This window comes from Oncorhynchus kisutch, linkage group LG7 (genome assembly GCF_002021735.2).
Source record: "Oncorhynchus kisutch isolate 150728-3 linkage group LG7, Okis_V2, whole genome shotgun sequence".
Lineage (NCBI taxonomy): Eukaryota > Metazoa > Chordata > Actinopteri > Salmoniformes > Salmonidae > Oncorhynchus > Oncorhynchus kisutch.
The window spans coordinates 12,696,883-12,719,234 of NC_034180.2; the positions used below are offsets into that span (position 1 = coordinate 12,696,883).

General features: G+C 41.3%; 1 protein-coding gene across 1 annotated transcript in view; it reads right to left on the bottom strand.

Moving 5' to 3' along the window:
* Positions 1–20,524: 20,524 nt before the first annotated feature.
* The window catches only part of LOC109893856 (neuromedin-K receptor), a 37,878-nt gene continuing 36,050 nt past the window's right edge, over positions 20,525–22,352 (bottom strand). Inside the window, exon 5 of the mRNA XM_020487059.2 lies at positions 20,525–21,285. Within this exon, the coding sequence (XP_020342648.2) occupies positions 20,985–21,285 (301 nt within the window). The 3' untranslated portion in view covers positions 20,525–20,984. The remainder of the gene's footprint in view (positions 21,286–22,352) is intronic.

Genomic DNA, 22,352 nt, shown 5'->3' on the forward strand with positions numbered 1-22,352 from the left:
GGAATATTTCCTGATAATAAAGTTAAATTTAAAAAAATCTGTGTTACTGAGCCAGCAATGAGAGGCGCCGCAAACTCAAGCAATGATTGGTCCAAATTGTCAGCCACTAATGACTTATTGATTTGTTGCTGTCAATAGCTCATAAGGCAGCAAGACCTCTTGTTTCTGTGAGTTGCCTAAAAGAAAAACCCTGACTACCACTAAATCACTTGAGATTGACTGGTCATCCATCGAGGCAACTGGGAAGAACAGTCAACTGACTGGCGAAGACCAGTATTTTATTCAAATAAGAAACCAGCTGAGATAAAATGCAGATTAAAAGCATCACAAATCTGAACCTTTTTCAGTAGTAATGCAGGAGTCTAAAACGACTTGCTTAGACAGGGAAGTCGAAGATTTACCCTGCCTCAGTGAATTAACAGTTTTCCAGAATTTAGAGGAAACACTAACAGAGTCTGCCTAAGAAAGTCATTTGGCCTGTTTAACTGAGGCAGTGCACCTATTTCTCAACCGCCTAAATAGCTGCCAATCAGCTAATGAGACAGTTTGTCTAGCCTTGGCCCAGGCTTGATTTTTTTTCATAAAGAGGTGGTCTGAGAGTGCAGGAGGGTAATTGGATTTTGACTCTGAGTTGCTTGAAAGGGGACATTATTATCAGCCAGAGAGGTAAAAATGGATGACAAAAATGAAAGTGCCAAAACAAGGCCTGAAGAAACACTATAGATCATGAAGGATCACCTGGGGTAAGAATTTCTAAAAATGCATTTCAAAAATGTATATTTGTTATCTCTAATGCAAGCAATAGGTCAATTGTCGCTGATATAATTTGCAAAAACAACACTAGCCTATTAAATACATGGGGGCGGTTAGTCAGCATTGAGGATTGATATCTTGATATGTCATGAAGTTTTGATCTTCTTCAGAAATCAACATTGTTTTCTTCCTCACTGACTGGCCACACGAGCCCAAGACTGATAACTATCACCGAAAGGCATTAATATCTTCAAAAGTAATCTCTTCCTCGGTGCCCTCTGAAAACATCAAATTTAACATGAATTGGGAAAGGGAATCTGACTATTCACACTGAGTTTTTTTTTTTTTAAACACAAAAGCATGAATGGCTGCTTATCAGAACTGGAATCAACGGGGACAACAGGATACATGATGTGTTACGTCAGGTATCCTCTAATTCATGAGGTAGGTAACAACAGCACCGCATCACACTTCATTAAGTAGAACCAAGGGTGCACCAGTGCAATCTTGAAAAGCTCCACAGTCCTGCTGGTTTTTGTTCCTTGCTTTTTGACAAACATTCTAGGATTGCCTATGGAGATCAAACACCATTTTTTTTTTTTTGCCTGGTCTTACTCAGTATCTGATTATCAACCGAAGAGAATGAAAAACAAGCAGACGTTGACTACGACCCTCAAGGGTCAACATTGTGCACTCCTGCATCCGCCCAATGTGCTGTACTGTTAAGGAGCCACTTCACTCCAAGATAGCATAGAGAAGTCACATCCCCCCTGAACCAATGTTCTTTCCCTGAGTAATCTAGCCGTGCTGAGCCCGAGGGGTAGCACAGATAGGGGTGTGATTGCTTTGTGATTGCCTGGCAGGACTCACTCTTTAATTTGGAGCCTGGGGGCCCATCAGGACCCTGCTCAAAGCATTGCTGTTCCTACTCATTGTTTTCAAGGATCGGCTAATCTCAAAAGACCGGAGCAAAACAAGATGTTGGCAACAATGAGACGATAAGATAGTGCTTGAATTGATTCTGAGGCTCTTGGTTATTGCCCGGAGCAATATTTTAGATATTGAGTGCAGAGGAAATCTTCTCAAATGAATCTAGTTGTTTTTGTAATCTGTTGTTCATTGCTTTTAAAGACTCCCAAGAGCAAGTTGAGGAAAAACTCCCGAGCTGTATTATATCTGAATGTAATTGACCATTGTTTTGCGGCAGGGGAGGCAGCAACCATATTCTGTGTCTAGGGAGTCTAAGGCTCAGCTGCGCAGTTTATTTCTCCAATGCGACGCTTTGAATCGAGTGGAATGTCTGCTGGTCACTACAGCCAGCGGGAACAGCCATTTCATCCCAGTGAAGAAACCAGAACAATCTGTAGGTCCTAATCGCAGTTTGACAGAGCGCAACTCTGTGCCTGTGGCAGGCCAATGAGAAGTCCTTGTATGATTGCAGGGCAAACTGCACTGTTCATGATTGAGTAATCTTCTTGTGGAGAACATGATAGTCTCACTGACATCTTCCTGAGGAGGAAAGTCTGTGTGTGTGTGTGTGTGTGTGTGTGTGTGTGCGTGTGTGTGTGTGCGTGTGTGTATGTGATTGTGTGTGTTCTTGCGTGTGTGCATAGTGTGTGTAAGCCACTGTCATTCAGGGATAAATTGCGCTTTGAGGGAAACCTAAGATGGAAATTAAAAGATGAGGTTCATGTAAGGCAAAAGAAAAGGAGAGATAAAACACACAACAACCCAATAGAAATAGTGTCCTGTGTGGCTCAATCGGTAGAGCATGGCGCTTGCACCGTCATGGGTTCGAATCCCGCTGGGGCCACACACACAGAACATTTACGCAAGCATGACTGTAAGTCGCTTTGGATACATTATATATCATAATTTTTATAGTGTAAGGCTGCAGGCAAAAATAGATTTTGTCTCCGAATATTAAGGATAAAGCCAGTGGTTTTTCATTGGGAGTGATCCATTGATGGATGACTAGAACAGAGATAATTGTCTGTTAAAAATGCACAATATGTTGGCCTTTGTGCGTATCTTAACTCGTCCGAAAATAGTTGACTTGAGTTGAACTTTTGTGGACAAAAATGTACAATGATGGGATGTGTATCAATTTTCATGTGTCACTGTGTGGCCACAGCCTATTCTAGACAACAGACAGCACTACGTTTAGCTCATCTCTGTCTAAAGGTTATCATACTGTCTGTAGACTGTATCACAGTTAGGTGCTGTTAGTGATATCTCTCTGTACTGCCGAACAGAGGTACTGGAGGTTATCTATCTATCTATCTATCTATCTTTCTATCTATCTATCTGTGTTGAATGGATTATGCATTCTGTTTGATCAGGCCCCAAGCCTACCCTCAGGTAATTCTACAAATGGCAGCCATGATTAATGTAACCATGCCAGCTCTCTTTAGGAGCCCAAGGCATGGCAATGAGCAAGGTTTTAAATGGCTGGGGCTGGCAACTGATCGATTTATACTGGTGGCATATCTGACTGACTATAGTCATATGATATGTGTTTGTGTATTACATGGAATGTTTCATTTTGTATGTGTGACTAGCATTATAATCAAGAGTCTATATTTTCCGTTCCACTTCCCAAGGATCTTAGAGATGCTTCCGATTTGCCACTCAGAAATCTCAAAATGGTGGTCTGAAAGGAGATGGAAAGTGGTGAAAATAACGAACAGAAATGCCGGAAAAGCTTGAGATTGTTCATTCAACACAGAACTACACTTAACTACCAGGTCTCACAACGTTATCCTCATCCTTTAAGTCCAGGAAGGTGCCGTTTCTTGTCTTCCCTGGTGACTCATTTATAGTGTGCATGTGTCTGCCTGTGTGTGTGTGTGTGTGTGTGTGTGTAAATAGGTTTTTTGATAAGCTTGACTCTCTTTTGTTTGTGTGTGTTCCTCTCCCCTCTGGGAATGTACTATGTGAGGCTAGAGACATTAACTGAATGTGTCTATTGTTGATTGTTCCACTTGATTGTGAGGTCAAATCTGCTGCACAAAAATGGGACTCATTTAATCCTTTAAATGGATTTATTGTGACGTCGGGCACTTTGCCAAATGATTCCCTTGTTTTCTGGTGAAAAGTAATTAGTCAATGCAACATCAGAATGTAACAGATTACTTGATCATTTTGAACAATTATCTCATAATTACACATTGAGTTAATACAATACAATAACACCTTGGGAAAGTCTCCGTTGATCACCTTTTTGCGCAAATGACAGCCAAACCCCTACACTTCACATTTGAACACTTGGCTGCTCTTGTATAAATAAATGGTGATTTCAAAATACATCTTGCTTGTCCTAACAAAACACTAATCCCTTTTTCCAATTTCATTGACCTTTCAAAAAAATATATTCTTGGCCAATAGGCATTTGTCCACTGATAATTAAAACAGAAATGTTCAACAGGCATTAAGAGACATGCATATTCACATTATTGCATATTCATAGATACCGGCTCTTGTCAAGCTTACCAAAAAGTGATAGAGGGCGAGGGTGAACCCACTGGGCACATACTGGTTGAATCAACATTCCTTCCTCTTAATTTCAATGAAATTACATTAAACCAACATCTGTGCTCCGCCCACAACCGTAAGGCTCTCCAGAGGGTGGTGCAACGCATCACCGGGGGAAAACTACCTGCCCTCCAGGAGGCAAAAAAAGATCATCAAGGACAACAACCACCCGAGCCACTGCCTGTTCACCCCGCTATCATCCAGAAGGCAAGGTCAGTACAGGTGCATCAAAGCTGGGACCGAGAGACTGAAAAACAGCTTCTATCTCAAGGCCATCAGACGGTTAAACAGCCACCACTAACATTGAGTGGCTGCTGCCAACATACTGACTCATATCTCTAGCCACTTTATTAATAAAAAATTGGATGCAATAAATGTATCACTAGTTACTTTAAACAATGCCAATGCCATGACGTGGCGCTCTTTGGGTATAGCGAGTACCTTCCCCCTCTCTCTGACCACCTCTCTCTCCCTCCTACACCCAGGTTCTGTTATCTCACGTCGTAAATTGCATGAGGAGACTCTCCTTAGGGCCAGGCAGTATAGAAAGAGGGTTTCACAGTAGAACAAAGGAACTTCTTCTACATCACAGAACTTGAGAACTGAACAATATCCATGTTTTGGAGAACGTGTAAACGGTCGGTGGAGAAACCAGCTACGACCGGTCCGTTATGTTTTATGATTGTGACCTCAGGAAAGACAATACAGCCACATTACCAGAACTCTGTTTTATACAGGAGCCTCAGTTATGAGGTTTTGCATCTAATTATTGTATAAAATTAATGAGTAAAGATTAAACTAGTTGTGAAATTATGTAATGTAATTTTAAACTGTTTAATGAAAGAGAATCCAATTCCCTTTAAAGTTTAACTAAGTTATTGGCCCACCCTATGAGCACAGACTGTCACGACTTCTGCCGAAGTCGGTTCTTCTCCTTGTTCGGGCGACGTTCGGCGGTCGACATCACCGGTCTTCTAGCCATCGCCGATCCATTTTCATGTTCCAATTGTTTTGTCTTGTTTTCACACTCACCTGGTTTCAATTCCCTAATTACATGTATATTTTCCCTCTGTTTCTCCCATGTCCTTGTCGGGAACTGTTTATTGTTCTGTGTTACTGGTGCGCTACGGGTTTTGTACCCATGTGTTTGTTGTTTTTTATGCAAACCACCTGGAGCATTGGATACACTGGTCGAAATGGTTAAACTCTGAGACTAACGATACTGACAGAATAAGAGACTAACGAAACCGACAAATCTTCGATACTAATTACTAGTCTGCAGCTAGAAATTATGTACCATTGAATGCGAAGACCGACAACCGCCAAAACATCTATTCTACAAGAACATTTCTGAATGTTACTCTGAAGTATCCATTCTAACCACAAAAGACTCCAGGGACGCAAAGAGAAGTTCAGATGAACTTTCCAACAGAAAGGACGGACGATTCCAACAGAGATCATGACGACACACTGAGTGTAAATATATATATATATATTGCAATTATTCCCGAATGAGTGAGCGTTCATGTGCAAAGGATTAGTATTTCTATCAATATAATTATCAACTGTGTAGAGTCTTTTGTCTTTTACGCTTTTCTCAGTCCTTTTGCCTACCAAGCCGCCATACCGGTTTAGCCCACTAGGGAATCTCTCCTATCACTTCCTTGTAACCATATCTATTGTTTGCTTGTTGTGCATTTCTGTGATTATTTAGTTAATCATTTATTTACTAAGACAATTGATGTATGGATGATTCATAGTGAAGGCTGGGTTCGTGCAGATAACCAACAACTTACGACGTTTGGAATGAGACTAACGTGAGGTAAAGAACTATTCATTAATTAGAAGACTAATTGATCAGATATTAAAATATCTGAAAAGTTATATTAGGAAAATGATAACTTTGTAATCTGAAGATTTTCCTTGGTACCCCGACTTCCTGGTTAATTACAATTACATGATTAGTTTAATCACGTAATAATAATTACAGAGAATTGATTTGATAAAATTAATTCAATGATGCCAAAGACACGACACCACTTTATATATATTATATAATGTTTACATACCCTACATTACTCATATCATATGTATATACCGTACTCTATACCATCTATTGCATCTTGCCTATGCTGTTTGACCATCGCTCATCCATATATTTATATGTACATATTCTTATTCACCCCTTTACATTTGTGTGTATAAGGTAGTTGGTCTGAAATTGTTAGATTACTTGTTAGATATTACTGCATGGTCGGAACTAGAAGCACAAGCATTTTGTACACACTCACATTGACATCTGCTTACCATGTGTATGTGACCAATAGCATTTGATTTGATTTGTGCACACTGGGGAATAGAGAGATGGAATAAGCCAATGCATCTACTCCACAAAAAAAGTCTCCCTTCAACTTATATATTGTGATCAACCTCATTGGTATCATTTATCCAACTAGAAAAGGTACATTTCCTGATGAAAATGTGTGCTTGTGTCATCTTTTAGTTGTCTTAGATGTATAGTCTAGTTGGAAGTGTACTTGATATAATTGGTATAGATCGACAATCTAGTTGGTCGACATCTTCTCCATTAAAAGTAGTTACAAGCACTATATCAAACTGGCTGACATGGACTGAGAGATCTTGCATATCTGTTGCATCTAATCCTACCACCACCACCATACCCATATCACTATTACCCTCTACCATGCTCACCCAAGGGCTACTTTCAAAAGATCCTCTACCTACGTTAGGAAGTCTTATTGTGGGAGTGGTGGAGCACAAAGCACAGTGGGGAAGCTGTTATCTGTCCCATAACAACACACACACACACACACACACACACACACACACACACACACACACACACACACACACACACACACACACACACACACACACACACACACACACACACACACACACAGCAACACACAAATGCAGGAAGTGCAGCTTAAGGACATCTTCTAATAGGGACACTCCTGTAGTCGCTAGGGACACTCATACTCATGTAGGAACATGCTGTGAACACATGGTGAGGTGTGTGAGTGAGGGAATATTAATTTCCCCAAGCATTTGATGCAATAGACCTACAGTTGAAGTCGGAAGCATACATACACCTTAGCCAAAAACATTTAAACTCAGGTTTACACAATTAGGATCACCACTTTATTTTAAGTGTGAAATGAATGTGAGCTGCGTGGTTCCGTGGTGTTTATACTTGCGTACTATTGTTTGTACAGATGAACATGGTACCTTCAGGCGTTTGGAAATTGCTCCCAAGGATGAAGCAGACTTGTGGAGGTCCACAATTATTTTTCTGAGGTCTTGGCTGATTTCTTTTGATTTTCCCATGATGTCAAGCAAAGAGGCACTGAGTTTGAAGGTAGGCCTTGAAATACATCCACAGGTACACCTCCAATTGACTCAAATTATGTCAATCAGAAGCTTCTAAAGCTATGACATTATTTTCTGGAATTTTCCAAGCTGTTTAAAGGCACAGTCAACTTAGTGTATGTAAACTTCTGACCCACTGGAATTGTGATACAGTGAATTATAAGTGAAATAATCTGTCTGTAAAAAAATGTTGGAAAAATTACTTTTGTCAGTTTCGGCATTCCATGGTGACCTCACCATGCGGTAAATTGGTTAATAGACCAAAAACAGAGTTCCAAACCTCTCTGCCAAATATCAGCTAGTTTTCAGTTTTCCCATTCCCACTCAGACCACTCCCAGAGAGTACTAGCTAAATAATTGCTTGAGAAATTGCATTAAAGTAATACTCCCACCAGTGTATCAGCTGTGGTAAACAGACATGGGCTTTAAAAAGACACCAAATATGTGCAAATCTCAACAGTCAATCAGACTCCAAAGAGAGGGGATAGGATTGAGCTACTTTGCCAGAAATCTAATTGATGAAAATTAAGGCATAAATACACATATAAACTTATGTAAATCACTGGGTAACCTTTAGATCAAAAAAGGGGAGCGATGACAGCCTACATAACATACCTTTATCAAAGCCTCATTGTGGTGTAATACCACCCATCAAAACATCCTGTGACACAGACACACAGTAGTGTATGTTGAAAGATATTTGGATAGCAGGCAAGGGAGACGAGTGCATATGACGGAAGTGCTGGTATTGTATTGACGATCGAGAGTACATTCGCAACAATGTGTTGCGTGTGTGTGGCGATCTTTCCCATGGACTTGTGAAAGTAAATGGAGGGAAGTCTGCGTTATAGACTCATCTATAATTCATAGGAATCGTCATCATCATAAAGGCATCAAGCGGTTTCACCATTTCTATTTATTTGAAAAAGAGAGGTTGTCGCTTTTTTGAGGGCTCGAGTCTCTGCCTTGATAAAAGTCAACAGAATGCATCTTACATAATCAAAATCCGAAGGAAGAGGCCCGGCTCAGAATCAACGTACACACACCAGATATGGTGTCTCGAGTGTAAACCTCTCTCTGGGATTATCCATCTCACAATGTCAAGACGCGCTGTATGGAATACTGTGTAAGACAAGTTTATGACGTGACTAGTAAGATGAAAGATCTGTATGCTTGACTCTGAATTCGTAATACACATGTGAAGGTGTGCAGGGTTGCAAGTGCAGTTGATAAAAGATAAAAGACAAGACTTATCTGGACCACCCCAGGGGCCCATAACATTTAATACACATCTTAATGATTGTGTGATGTGTCGAATTCTATTCCTCTTTCAAGAAAAAAAGTACACCAAATCTTTATGAAACCACAAATACTGTGTTTATGAACCCATGGCATTTGATTGAAAAATTCCCCTTCAGATTCTTTTAAGAATGAACAATAGGGGAATGGAATTAAGACAACACAGGCTCTTTCTGATCTTGGTTAAACATTTTGAAAAACTGACCCCTGAATATAGGATAAATAGGATCCTTGAGAGACTGATGGAACTAACTGTCTTTCAAGACAGGAAACAGTTCATTCCATTGTCTGGGCTTAAGTATTCAGAGCCTTTACGCAGTACTTTGTTGAAGCACCTTTGGCAGCGATTACAGCCTCAAGTTTTCTTGGGTATGACGCTACAGCCTTGGCACACCTGTATTTGGGGAGTTTCTACCATTCTTCTCTGCAGATCCTCTCAAGCTCTGTTTCAAGTATCTCCAGAGATGTTCGATAGGTTTCATGTCCGGGCTCTGGCTTTGCCACTCAAGGACTTTCAGAGGCTTGTCCCAAAGCCACCCCTCTGTTGTCTTGGATGTGTGCTTCGGGTCCTGTTGGAAGGTGAACCTTCACAAAGTCTGTACGTCCTGAGCATTCTGGAGCATGTTTTCATCAACGGAACGGAGCAAAGTACATTTTTACCTTGATCCGGACTAGTCCCTGCCGCTGAAAAACATCCCCACAGCATGATGCTGCCACCACTATGCTTTACCATAGGGACGGTGCCAGGTTTCCTCCAGACATGACGCTTGGCATTCAAGCCAAAGAGTTCAATCTTGGTTTCATTGGAACAGAGAATCTTGTTTCTCATGGTCTGAGAGTCCTTTGGATGCCTTTTGGCAAACTCCAAGCAGGCTATCGTGTCTTTTACTGAGGAGTGGCTTCCGTCTGGGCACTCTACCATAAAGGCCTGGTTGGTGAAGTGCTGCAGAGATGGTTGTCCTTCTGGAAGGTTCTCCCATCTCCAAAAAGGAAGTCTGTGCATTGGTTCTTGGTCACCTCCCTGACCAAGGCCCTTCCCCCCCGATTGCTCAGTTTGGCCGGGCGGCCAGCTCTGAAAGAGTCTTGGTGGTTCCAAACTTCTTCTATTTAAGAATGATGGATGCCACTGTGTTCTTGGGGACCTTCAATGCTGCAGACATTTTTTGGTACCCTTCCCCAGATCTGTGCCTTGACACAATCCTGTCTTGGAGCTCTATGGAAAATTCCTTCGACCACATGGCTTGGTTTTTGCTCTGGCATGCAGTGTCAACTGTGGGACCTTATATAGACAGGTGTGTGCCTTTCCAAATCATGTCCAATCAATTGAGTGTACCACAGTGGACTCCAAAGAAGTTGTAGAAACATCTCAAGGATGATCAATGGAAACAGGATGCACCGGAGCTCAATTTCGAGTCTCATAGCAAAGGGTCTGAATGAATCTTTGTTTTTCATTTTTTATACATTTGCTAAAACCTGTTTTCACTCTGCCATTATGGTGTACTGTGTAAAACATTTAATTTGATCTATTTTAGAATAAAGCTGTAACGTAACAAAATGTGGAAAAAGGGAAAGGGTCTGAATACTTTGAATACTTACTACTTAACCTGACAAGAGCACTGACACAGAGCAGCCACAAACTGTCCGCACACGCTGCTCTACCATGTGATACGTAGGTGGTAGGATATATTGCTTGGCTGCTACAGCAACAGTTCTCTCAGAAGAGCCACTGCGTGCCAATTGCCTTATTTAGTGGTGTGATTCCAACCATGACTGGTGTGAGTTTGAAAAAAACAACACTTCCATGGAATCACAGTAGCTGCTATCCAAAATGACATCAGGGCCGTATCCACAAAGCTGCTCAGAGTAGGAGTGACGATCTAGGATCAGTGGCCCTTTTTAAATCAAGACGATTATATGGACAGATGGGGACCTGATCCTAGATCAGCACTCCCACTCTGAGACACTATATGGATACGAGCCCAGATCACTGAATTACTCATTCAATCAGTGGTGGGAAAAAGTACCCAAATGTCATAGTTGAGTAAATGTAAAGATACCTTAATAGAAAAGGACTCAAGTAAAAGTCACCCAATAAAATACTACTTGAGTAAAAGCCAAAGTATTTGGATTTAAATAGACTTAAAAATCAAAAGTAAAAGTGTAAATAATTTCAAATTCCTTATATAAAGCAAACCAGATGGAATAATTTTCTTGTTTTGTTAATTTACGGACAGCCAGGGCCATGCTCCAACAATGAGACAAAATATACAAACTAAGCATGTGTTTAATGAGTCTACCAGATCAGAGGCAGTAGGGATGTTCTCTTGATAAGTGTGTGAATTAGACAATATTCCTGTTCTGCTAAGAACAAAATATGTAACTAGTACTTTTGGGTGGAGCAAAAAGTACCAAATTTTCTTTAGGAATGTAGTCAAGTAGAATTAAAAGTTGTCAAAAATATAAATAGTAAAGTACATATACCCCAAAAACCACTTAAGTACAAATAATTAAAAGTACTAAAGTACTTCACACCACTGCATTCAATTTAGAAGAAAATGTGTTTCTTATTTTGTTTTCTTTTTTCTCTCGCTACCCAAGAAGATATGACCTCTGAAATACACATTTAATTTAGAGGGAAATGCTTTGTCTTTTTTGGGTTTATCTACATTATGGAGTAAGTTTAGGGTCAAAAATATACTTTTTAATTAATTCCACGTCGTAAAACAAGAAAATGGGGGGGGGGGGGGGGGGGAGTCCAAGGGTGGCCAATAATTCCTGTAGACACTAATGTATAGTGCTCAAATGAAACATTAATTTAACCAAGAACATACTCAAGCTATAGCACATGCTGGGTGGTGAAGTGTGGGAAGATGAGAGCGAATGGAAGAACAGAGAAATAGGTTTATTGTGCTTCATTACTTCTGCAATAACAACAGATTCAACAACAGCAAGACATAAACAAGATGGCCCTAGTACAATACATCTCTTCGCTACATTAGTAACCATGTCACTTTAGACTGCACTAATGTAATGAGCAACGCCATCAACCCTGCATCATCCCATGGCTTCATTCTGCCCTCTTCAGGGAATCACCACACAGAGGAATATTGAAATGATGATGTTTGATACTGTCGATGCTAAAGCATCTAGAACTGAAAGGGGAAGAAAACATCTGATTACCTCAAAATGTAATAATGTCAGAGGAAATTGTATATAAGGAGGTAAAGTAAGTAGAAAGACCATAATGATATCTTGTTCCAACCTTTTTCTGTGTCGTTAACTTGCTTTCAAAAAATAATTCAACACAAACGATTTCACCTCAGCTAATGAACAGTGACCACCCAGCTTATACCAAGTGAGGCATGCCTAAATATTCAGTCTGTCGATTGACCTACTTCAATGTACTAAAAGGAAAGGATGCCTGGGTGGTAATAATACACGTTGATACAAATATGTGGCCAATTAGCGTAAAGTCTTGTCAGTCTGTCTTTCGGTCGGGCAATCTTTTCTTGAGGATCTTGTAAATAGCTCTCTAAGTTAAGACAATCGAATAAAGAAGCTTATAGTCTGAGGAAGAGGCGGTGTCTGACGTGGCACCCTATTCCTATATAATGCACTATTTTTGACCAGAGCCCTAGTCATAGGTAGGGCACTTAATTAATAGGGTGCCATTTGAGATACAGACAGGGTTTGAAGCGAGTGGCGTTTATGACGGAGTTAGTTCTGATTTCATTTGGAGTGCAAGCAGGTGAATTATCGGTATTGTCTTGTGAGGGCTGCGAGATAAGGCAAGTCATGGTCTTGGTTCTGCTTCTTGAATATCAATACACATTCACAAGTCTCTGAACTAAGGTGTAGACAGTAACAGCACAACAGTAGCCTAACTCTTTTTTTTTCTCAAATAATGTACTTTAACTGACTCTGTTTGGGGTGCCAGCTAGGCGGGATTTGCACTTGTGGAACTATTTAATTGGTTCCACTGTGCCTGGCAAGCTCAAAAGTATTTGGAAGAAAGTAATCCTCTACAGCTCGTCCGCTGTCCTTCCATAGAGCTGCATAAAGGGTGCACATGGAAGATGCAGAGATGAGCCCAATTCTACGCCTCCTTGCAAATCCATAGAGGAATGCCTGTCCCAAAAATGTTCACATGGGAGTTGAAATCAAATCAAATTGTATTGGTCACATATACATGGTTAGCAGATGTTAATGTGAGCGAAATGCTTGTGCTTCTAGTTTCCGACCATGCAGTAATATCTAACAAGTAATCTAACAATTTCACAACAACTACCTTATTCATTCCTTACACTTGTGTGTATAAGAGAATATGTACATATAAATATATGGATGAGCGATGGTCGAACGGCATAGGCAAGATGCAGTAGATGGTATAGAGTACAGTATATACATATGAGATGAGTAATGCAGGGTATGTAAACATTGTATAAAGTGGCATAGTGTAAAGTGACTAGTGATACATTTATTACATCCAATTCTTAATTAAAGTGGCTAGAGATTTGAGTCAGTATGCTGGCAGCAGCCACTCAATGTTAGTGATGGCTGTTTTAACAGTCTGATGGCCTTGAGATAGAAGCTGTTTTTCAGTCTCTAGGTCCCAGCTTTGATGCACCTGTACTGACCTCGCCTTCTGGATGAACAGGCAGTGGCTCAGGTGGTTGTTGTGCTTGATGATCTTTTTGGCCTTCCTGTGACATTGGGTGGTGTAGGTGTCATGGAGGGCAGGTAGTTTGCCCCCAGTGATGCGTTGTGCAGACCTCACAACCCTCTGGAGAGCCTTGCGGTTGTGGGGGGAGCAGTTGCCGTACCAGGCGGTGATGCAGCCCGACAGGATGCTCTCGATTGTCCATCTGTCAAAGTTTGAGAGTGTTTTTGGTGACAAGGCACATTTCTTCAGCCTCCTGAGGTTGAGGTGCTTTGCTGTTGCACCTTCTTCGACACGCTGTCTGTGTGGGTGGACCATTTCAGTTTGTCCGTGATGTGTGCGCCGAGGAACTTAAAACTTTCCACCTTCTCCACTACTGTCCCGTCGATGTGGATAGGGGGGTGCTCCCTCTGCTGTTTCCTGAAGTCCACCATCATCTGGTTGAGTTGGAGTATTAGTCACGTCTGAGTGAGTTCCGATTGGGTGAGCGCTTGACTAATATTCCCTTCTACGACCATATGCACGGCTGATTCCTAATAGGAAAGCATCGGTTTGACTTTAGTTGAGAATAATTGGTTAGATATCCGCTTTGTTTTGACAGTCCCCCACGCCACTTTAACAATTAGTTTAGATTCAAGGGAAACCACAATGGCTAAATTCTGCAACATCATGATCATGTAAATACTGTACCACAGAATGTTGACAGAGCATCACCAAGGGATGCCAAAACGTGGTGGGGTGAACACGTTGTTGTTGTTTGAATCCCAGACAACCCTTGAAGCACTTTTCTTTGTAGGAAAACTGCAGTAGCTAAATTCCACGACACAATGGCAGTGATGTGAAGTACTAAAGTACAAATACTTTAAAGTACTACTTAAGTAGTTTTTGGGGCTATCGGTTCACAACATTCCTAAAGAAAATAATGTACTTTTTCATCCATACATTATCCCTGACAATGAAAAGTACTTGTTACATTTTCAATTCTAAGCAGGACAAGAAAATGGTCCAATATACACTTAAAGAAAACATTACGGACACTGATCTGGAGGACACACTATGTAGTAGGATGTCCCTTGGGGGTATCCGTACCTATATATGACATGCAAGGGTTAGGTTAGTAAACATGCTGGAGCTAGAACCTCGTGGTCGTGCGTCCTTATTTTAGATAATACTACATGGTGTCAGAAGTGGTTTTAAAATTGACATAAACGTGAGGGACGTACCAAGTAAATCATACATTCAGGCTGTTTCAAAGCAGGGAGGGCACATTGTTGGAGATAAAACAGCGCATATCATTATTGTGCTAGCTAATGAGCAAAGACAAAGTTACTGCTCAGCAACATGTTGCAAGAGGAAGAAGCTGGCGGGATATCAGGGTTTGCGACTTCAAGTTCAACGGGCTCTGGCGCAAACACGGACAGGCCAGTGGCTAGTGCTGACGGATTTCGCATTAGTCCCCTGCAGAATATGACTTCACACGTGACCAGTAGCCCCTACCATGTACAGAGTAATGGTGAGGCAGAGAGAGCTGTGAAAACAGTCAAGGGACTGCTGAAAAAGAACAAGGATCCATACAGGGCTCTGTTAGCTTACAGAGTTACACCACTACATCATGGGCCGTCGCCCGCCGAGCTCCTGATGGGCAGGAGGCTGCGTTCCCCATTTCCTGTCTCGCCGGCTCAGCTTAAACCCTGATGGCCTAACAGGAAGGCCTTCGCTGAGAGGGACAAACGGCAGAAACAAACACAAACTGGAGACGTCAATCGGAGACACCGTGCTATGGAGAAGCCAGAGCTGACCGAAGGTCAACGTGTGTGGATTACAAACTCAAAGACACCAGCAATAGTGCTAAGGAAAGCGGATGCCCCACACTCCTATGTGGTGGACACAGGCTCAGAAGAGGTACGAAGGAACAAAACACACCTCAGAGCTCTACCAGCCACACAGACTGAGGCCACAGAAAATGCACAAAAAGAGGGTGAAGAAGAGAGAATGCTCACAGAGCCACAAACATGCCCAAAAAGGGATGTAAAGCCACCAGATTGGCTGAAAGACTATGTTACGTGAAGAGAAAACATACTGTTGGGGACCATACCCAGCAAAAAGAGACTGTACCTAAGTTAATGTTCATACTGTGTGATTTAATGCTTTCATACTGTTTCAGGATGGGAAGTAGCATGTTAGAGAATAATACTGGTTTCCAAATTGCATTTCAGTTATGCATTTTGAGTTCTTGTTCATGGGAGAGGGGAAGATGTAGTAGGATGTCCCTTTGGGGTATCCGTACCTATGTATGACATGCGAGGGTTAGGTTAGTAAACATGCTGGAGCTAGAACCTCGTTGTCATGTGTCCTTATTTTAGATAATACTACACTAAACACAAATGCTTCATTTGTAAATGATGGAGTCCTGGAGTGTGCCTTAAAAAATATTTTTTTTAAATACAATATAAAAGGTGCCATCTGGATTGCTTAATATAAGGAATTTGAAAGGATTTATACATTTACTTTTGATACTTAAGTATGTTTAAAACCAAATCCTTTTAGACTTTTAGTCAAGTAGTATTTTAGTGGGTGACTTTTACTTCCACAACTACACAATGGTCATGTAAATACCACAGAATGTCGACACAGCATCAACGAGAATAATTAGTAGGGACACCTAATAAAGAACAAAACTATTTTATTTACAGGATCACGTTAAACCAAACACGTTACATCAACATTGACAAAGTCCACGTTGTGACGAAAGTCAACCAAAACTCCACCAGTAGGTCAGAAATAGCTAACACAAAAGTGTTCACAATGTACAGAATTGAATGGATTGATTTATGATTACAAGTCTTAAATTGGTAAGCCCTGTGCTACTGTTATCACTGTGAAACACTGCAAGTTATACACATGCTGCTGGTCACTGTTCATATGGCGCTTGTAAATGTACATGTGCATAACTACATAAAACACTTTTTCAATCTGAGCAAACAGGATTCTCCAAGTGTACGTTTCGTCAGTTTGGAATGTATTACAATAAAGTCATTTGAAGATGTAAGCATTCGTGATAAGAGCATTGACAGAACCTTGACATTAAGCTTAAACAATACGGTTTAGTACAGGCTGGGTTCACATACCCAGACTAAGCCTATTCAAAGGAACATCTGATTCCATGAATGAACTTCATCTGGATGAAAGTGGCCCATTAAAATCAAACTTGAGAAGTTATGCAGAAATACTTTGTACCGCATGCATAAGCATCACATTAAAACTTTATAAGCACTACATGAACATTCATAATATCTTATGCCAATGTTACATCACTACACAGCATATGTCAACTGGGAGTTTGTTGCATAGCGTATGCTGCCTTTAGCACGGGGTGTTTGTGAAGCTGTTGTGACTGATTGCACTGTGGTATATCCTTATCCAGGGCCCTTTGCAATTAAGTCTTGTCACATCAGTTAATCTGGACAACTGCAAAGCAAAAAGACCTACCATTTGATAGAGGCACTATTAGTTATACATTAAACTTAAAACACCGTCTTCAGTAACATAAATATACAATGGACGACTGACATCGCAACAGTTATTTTTTCCGTATTTTCTTGATGTATCAAACCATATCTTCACGAATAACACTATCCCCCCCAAAAATGGGATTGAATGATAAATACAGGAGCTAAGACGCATCATGACAACAGGTAATGAAATACATGACGCAAATATAGGATCTCTTTACATTCTTTCATCAAGGCTTAGAACATTCTGTTGGCATACTCCAGAAAACACTACACCAGACATACCTCATTAGAAATGTCCGAATGTTGACACGTTATAGGACAACCTGTCCCTAAATCTTAGACAATACGTCATTATAATGACATAAGAGTAATATGTCATCGTAAGTGATATCCAAGTAATAAATCAGATTAGGTGACACATAACTACAATGGTTGAATACATCATTATAGTGACGTAAGTAATGTCACTAAGTGATATACATAGAAAATTAAGCTTAAGTGGCATATAACTACAGTGGTTTTAACGTCACTATCTTTACATATTCTGGTAAGACCATGTTGACTTCACGTCTGGGGTAAGGAAACATTGGAGATATCCTCACAGAATGGCAATATTAAACTGAATCTAGCCTGATTTCACTGTAATATATGCATTTACATCACTATCAAATCAACTGGTCACATTAGCTCATTTCAAAACAAACAAAAGTGCGTGTCATGAAAAAAACCTCTAGAAATGTCTTTGATCAAAGTTACAATGCTCTTATTATCTTTTGATTAACCGACTCATTGACGTTTGGTATCATGCTCAAGTATTAAACGAAAGAACTACATTTTCATCAGTTGTGATGCAACCTGTCACAGCGATGCAACCCCATTGATATATGAACGCTATCGAACGTGACTTGTTGTGTATACAGTTTGTTAACTTAACACCGGCAAAAAGCAGGATGATTTTTTTTCTTCTCCCCCCCTCTTTGACACAGCTGTGATTTTCATGTTATCTTTAAGTCAAGCTGAGGGCCACAGGTGGGTAGTCTGTCATCTGGACAGAGAAAAAAAATAATACAACACTTCACCGTCTAGAAGGGCCTTGGTGGGGCCAAGGTGAGACCGGTGCCTCAGGCTTTGAATTATCTTTGCCCCCTGAGGGAGTTTGCAGGAGACCCCCTACCAGACAGTCGTGGAACCTGAGCTATGGCACGTAATGTCATTATACTGCACTGGGCTGTTGGGTATAACACGGCTCGCTCTCATTGGTCAGGGGAAGAAATACCCTAAACCAAACATGGTTGTTCTCTTGGCGTGTTGAGCCAAACAAGACAAAGGCTGAAGAGAAGCCTAGTGCTAGTGCCAGCACTTGATTTAAACCCCGAAGGATCACACACATACACATACACATACATATATATAGTAGGCGCACGCAAGCACACACACACACCCAGGGAAGAAATACTACCCCTTACTGGAAGTGATGGGATGGCAACCCTCTTTCACTATGGCATCCATCTAATTGATGGCCCAAGGTTTTACCTAACATCTAGATTCTAAACACTGTGGTCATATAAGCCCTGCACTGTGGATGCACACACACACACTGTGATCATGAAAACTCTGCTCCGTGGGCACACGCACGCACAAGATCATCTAAACACCTCCTTGTGGGCATTTTGTTCAAAGCTACAGTACTATATGTAAGTACAATGCAGGAGGTGACGCACTTCTCAATGGGAATATGAAGGCAAAAGAAAAGTAGTAGTAAAAACTGTCTGCTATTTTAATTCCATTCCGCAACAGTTTTTCCTGCAATTATTTTCTTATTTGAAAGCGTGCATAACCACAAAGCTACTCAAACATAGAAAAATATGGATACTGCTTTAAAACATTAGCAGTAAAAAAGATTTACGCTGTACTAAGCATTCAGATTCAGATCAATGACCGCCGCTTTAAATAAACAATTAGCTAGTTATTTATGTGCAAATTTGTGTAATCGTTAAGTTTGCTTTTTTGCTAATGGTGACCTAACGTTGACCATGTCGGAGGAAAAACAACGTGCATACACACTAACACTTAACATGGAAATCACTAAGTTGCTATAGAGGTTACAATTGGGGCATAATGGAGGTATCAGGTATGAAGGTAAGATCCAGATGCAGACCACTTCGAATAAACAATAGTTTAATATTCCAACAGGGGCAGACAATAGACAGGTCAAGGCAGGCGGGGGTCAGTAAACCGGAGGTGGGGCAACGGTACTGGGTGGCAGGCAGAATCAGGGTAAGGCAGAGGTCGGTAATCCAGAGGGGGGCAAAGGTACAGGTCGGCAGGCAGTCATGCGGGCTCGGAGTCAGGACAGGCAAGGGTCAAAAGCAGGAGGGCGAGAAAAGAGAGACTGGAAAAAGCAGGATCTGAGACACAAAATGCCGGTTGACTTGAACAAACAAGACGAACTGGCAACAGACAGAGAACACAGGTATAAATACACAGGGGATAATGGGGAAGATGGGCGACACCTGGAGGACGGTGGAGACAATCACAAAGACAGGTGAAACAGATCAGGGTGTGACAGGAGGGATAGATGGGATACTTTGGTCATTCTATACATGATGTAACTACATGACATAAGACTTTGTAGAATCTGTAGTGCTTATGAAGACTATATGTATGCCATATGAAGCCTTTATAAATTGTAGTTTGTTTAAACTGGGACCAGTCATTCTATACATTACATTAGACTACAGCTAAAAACCACTGCTACAAATGGTAACTATGGACACACTACCGAATGATATAGGTCGCTCCCCAAAATGCATTCTCTCTGGTATCTAGCAGGCATATATCTAAAAGTGCTGTAATTTCTAAATGGTTCACTCGATAGGGACGAATGTACCCTCACATTAAAGCTGACAGTCTGCACGTCCAAAGTGCTGGTGTACATAGCCAAAAACAACAGAATTGTCACTGTCCCAATACATTTGGAGCTGAGTGTACAAAACATCCAGAACACCTTCCTAACATCCCTGTAAAATGCATTCGACACCTTGAGACAATAGGTGTCGAACGCTTTATACAGGGATGCTGGCCCATGTAGTCTCCAATGCTTCAAGTTGGCTGGATGTCCTTTGGGTGGTGGACCGTTCTTGATACACACAGAAAACGTTGAGCATGAAAAACCCAGCAGCGTTGCAGTTCTTGACACAAACCAGTGCGCCTGATAGCAACAATCATACCCCGTTCAAAGGCACTTAAATCTTTTGTCTTGCCCATTCACCCTCGGAATGGCACACACACACACAATCCATGTATCAATTGTCTCAAGGCTTAAACATCCTCCTTTAACCGGTCTCCTCCCCTTCATCTACACTGATTGAAGTGGATTTAATATGGGATCATAGCTTTCAACTGGGTTCACCTGGTCAGTCTATGTCATGGAAAGAGCAGGTGTTTTATAATGTTTTGAACACTCAGTAGCCTTTACATTCAGGATGTTACTTGGCCAGGCATTTTTTGTATATTTTTGCGTATGCATGTTTTTATATACAGTACACTCAGTATTACAGACCGTACAACAATATGTTATCTGATGGTTATATTTGACAATGAATTCCTGCTTCTCATCTAACATGTGTTTTCTGCCATCTTCACTGAACTCTTTGAAAAGTGTGTGTTTGCATGTGTGTGTATTGACAGGGACAGCATGTCTTGTATGCATGTTTGCAATGTCTACCTGTTTTTGCATGTACTGTACACAGTATAAGTTACCACTCTATACATGCCTGTGTGTGTGAACACATGCCAGTGTGTTTGTCTGCTTTCTCGTATGCCCTCCTTTAGGAGAAGTCCTCAGCCTCAGCATTGGGGGCGCAGCCTGCCTTGGCCCCGTTCCTATTGCAACCAAGCCCGTTTTCCACTCTAGGGTTGACGTAGCTCTTCTTCCTGGCCTGGTTCTGGTTGTTTGTTCTGTCTACAGGGTCATACACCACTACCACGGCGGTATCCATGCGAGACAAGGTGTACATGCTGCTCTGGCGGGCCGGGTGGAGGCGCGTGGCCCTCAGCTCCAGTTCGTCATAGCTGGACACCTGGACAAAGGGGCACCAGCGGAACACCTGCTTGAAGCCAGCCCGGAACCTGGGGGGGAAGAAAGGGCGAATAGAGAGGGGGGCAGGGGTGTGAATGACATGTGATTTTACAAATGGGGTAGTGTTCAAGGGAACGCTGTTATGAAATGTTTTTCAACGGAAAAGGAAAATCTGTGTTCCTATTGGAAGAGTTAAAATAGCACAGTACACGTGCCACCATGTTTCCAAAACATTTTCCACCTACTGAACACAATCCAGGTTTTCATATGGCAGGAGTAAACAAATTACATACCAATGTATACAGTGCAGGGAGGTTGAAGAGAGAGTTGTATAATGACATAAATCATCAACCGAAAGCACACAAGCTGCTTCACCTCTACCGAAACAGGCTCCTGCCCTATTGACCATTTTGGCTCAGACAAGGCTTACTTAATAATAGCCAAAAAATATTTAAATGTTGTTTTTATATATACACATCATGAAGAGGGCAAAGCAACCACACAGCACATCCTTCATGAATAGCCCGATTGTGTTGATGGTAAGAGTGCTATATGTGGTTTAGATCATTGCCTGCGTGTACCTAAGTGCACTGGGGAGCTTCATTCACAAGCTAGCATTCATCAATGCTCAGACTCTGGATTCAGAGCACTGAAGCTCCTTCAAGGGAGTTCTTGCTCTGTATTTAATTTGGTTATGAGATTTCTGAGGCCGGGCAAAGGAAAGACTAAGGCACAGAGCTTGTCTCGATGGATATACAATTGCCATGCTCTTTTCATGGCATTAGGATTAATTGACCATGGAAATACAGCTACGTGTGTATAGGTTTGTGTGAGTGTGTGTGTGTGTGTGTGTGTGTGTGTGTGTGTGTGTGTGTACACGAGGTGACGCTGAGAGGGTCTTATAGGACTACACCTGACGTCATACCTCCAGGTTCTGTACCTGCATTGTTCCTGTTTGCAGAAAGAATGAGTCACACAGGCACTGAGTGGTTTAAAGAACAATGTTCAAAAACCATACAATGGTAACCAATTTAAACCATGCTTTGATTTCCAGGTCTCGTCAGCATTTCTTAACGATGTCCTCGAAGTAGCTTTTACTTTCAATCCTCAGTCCTAA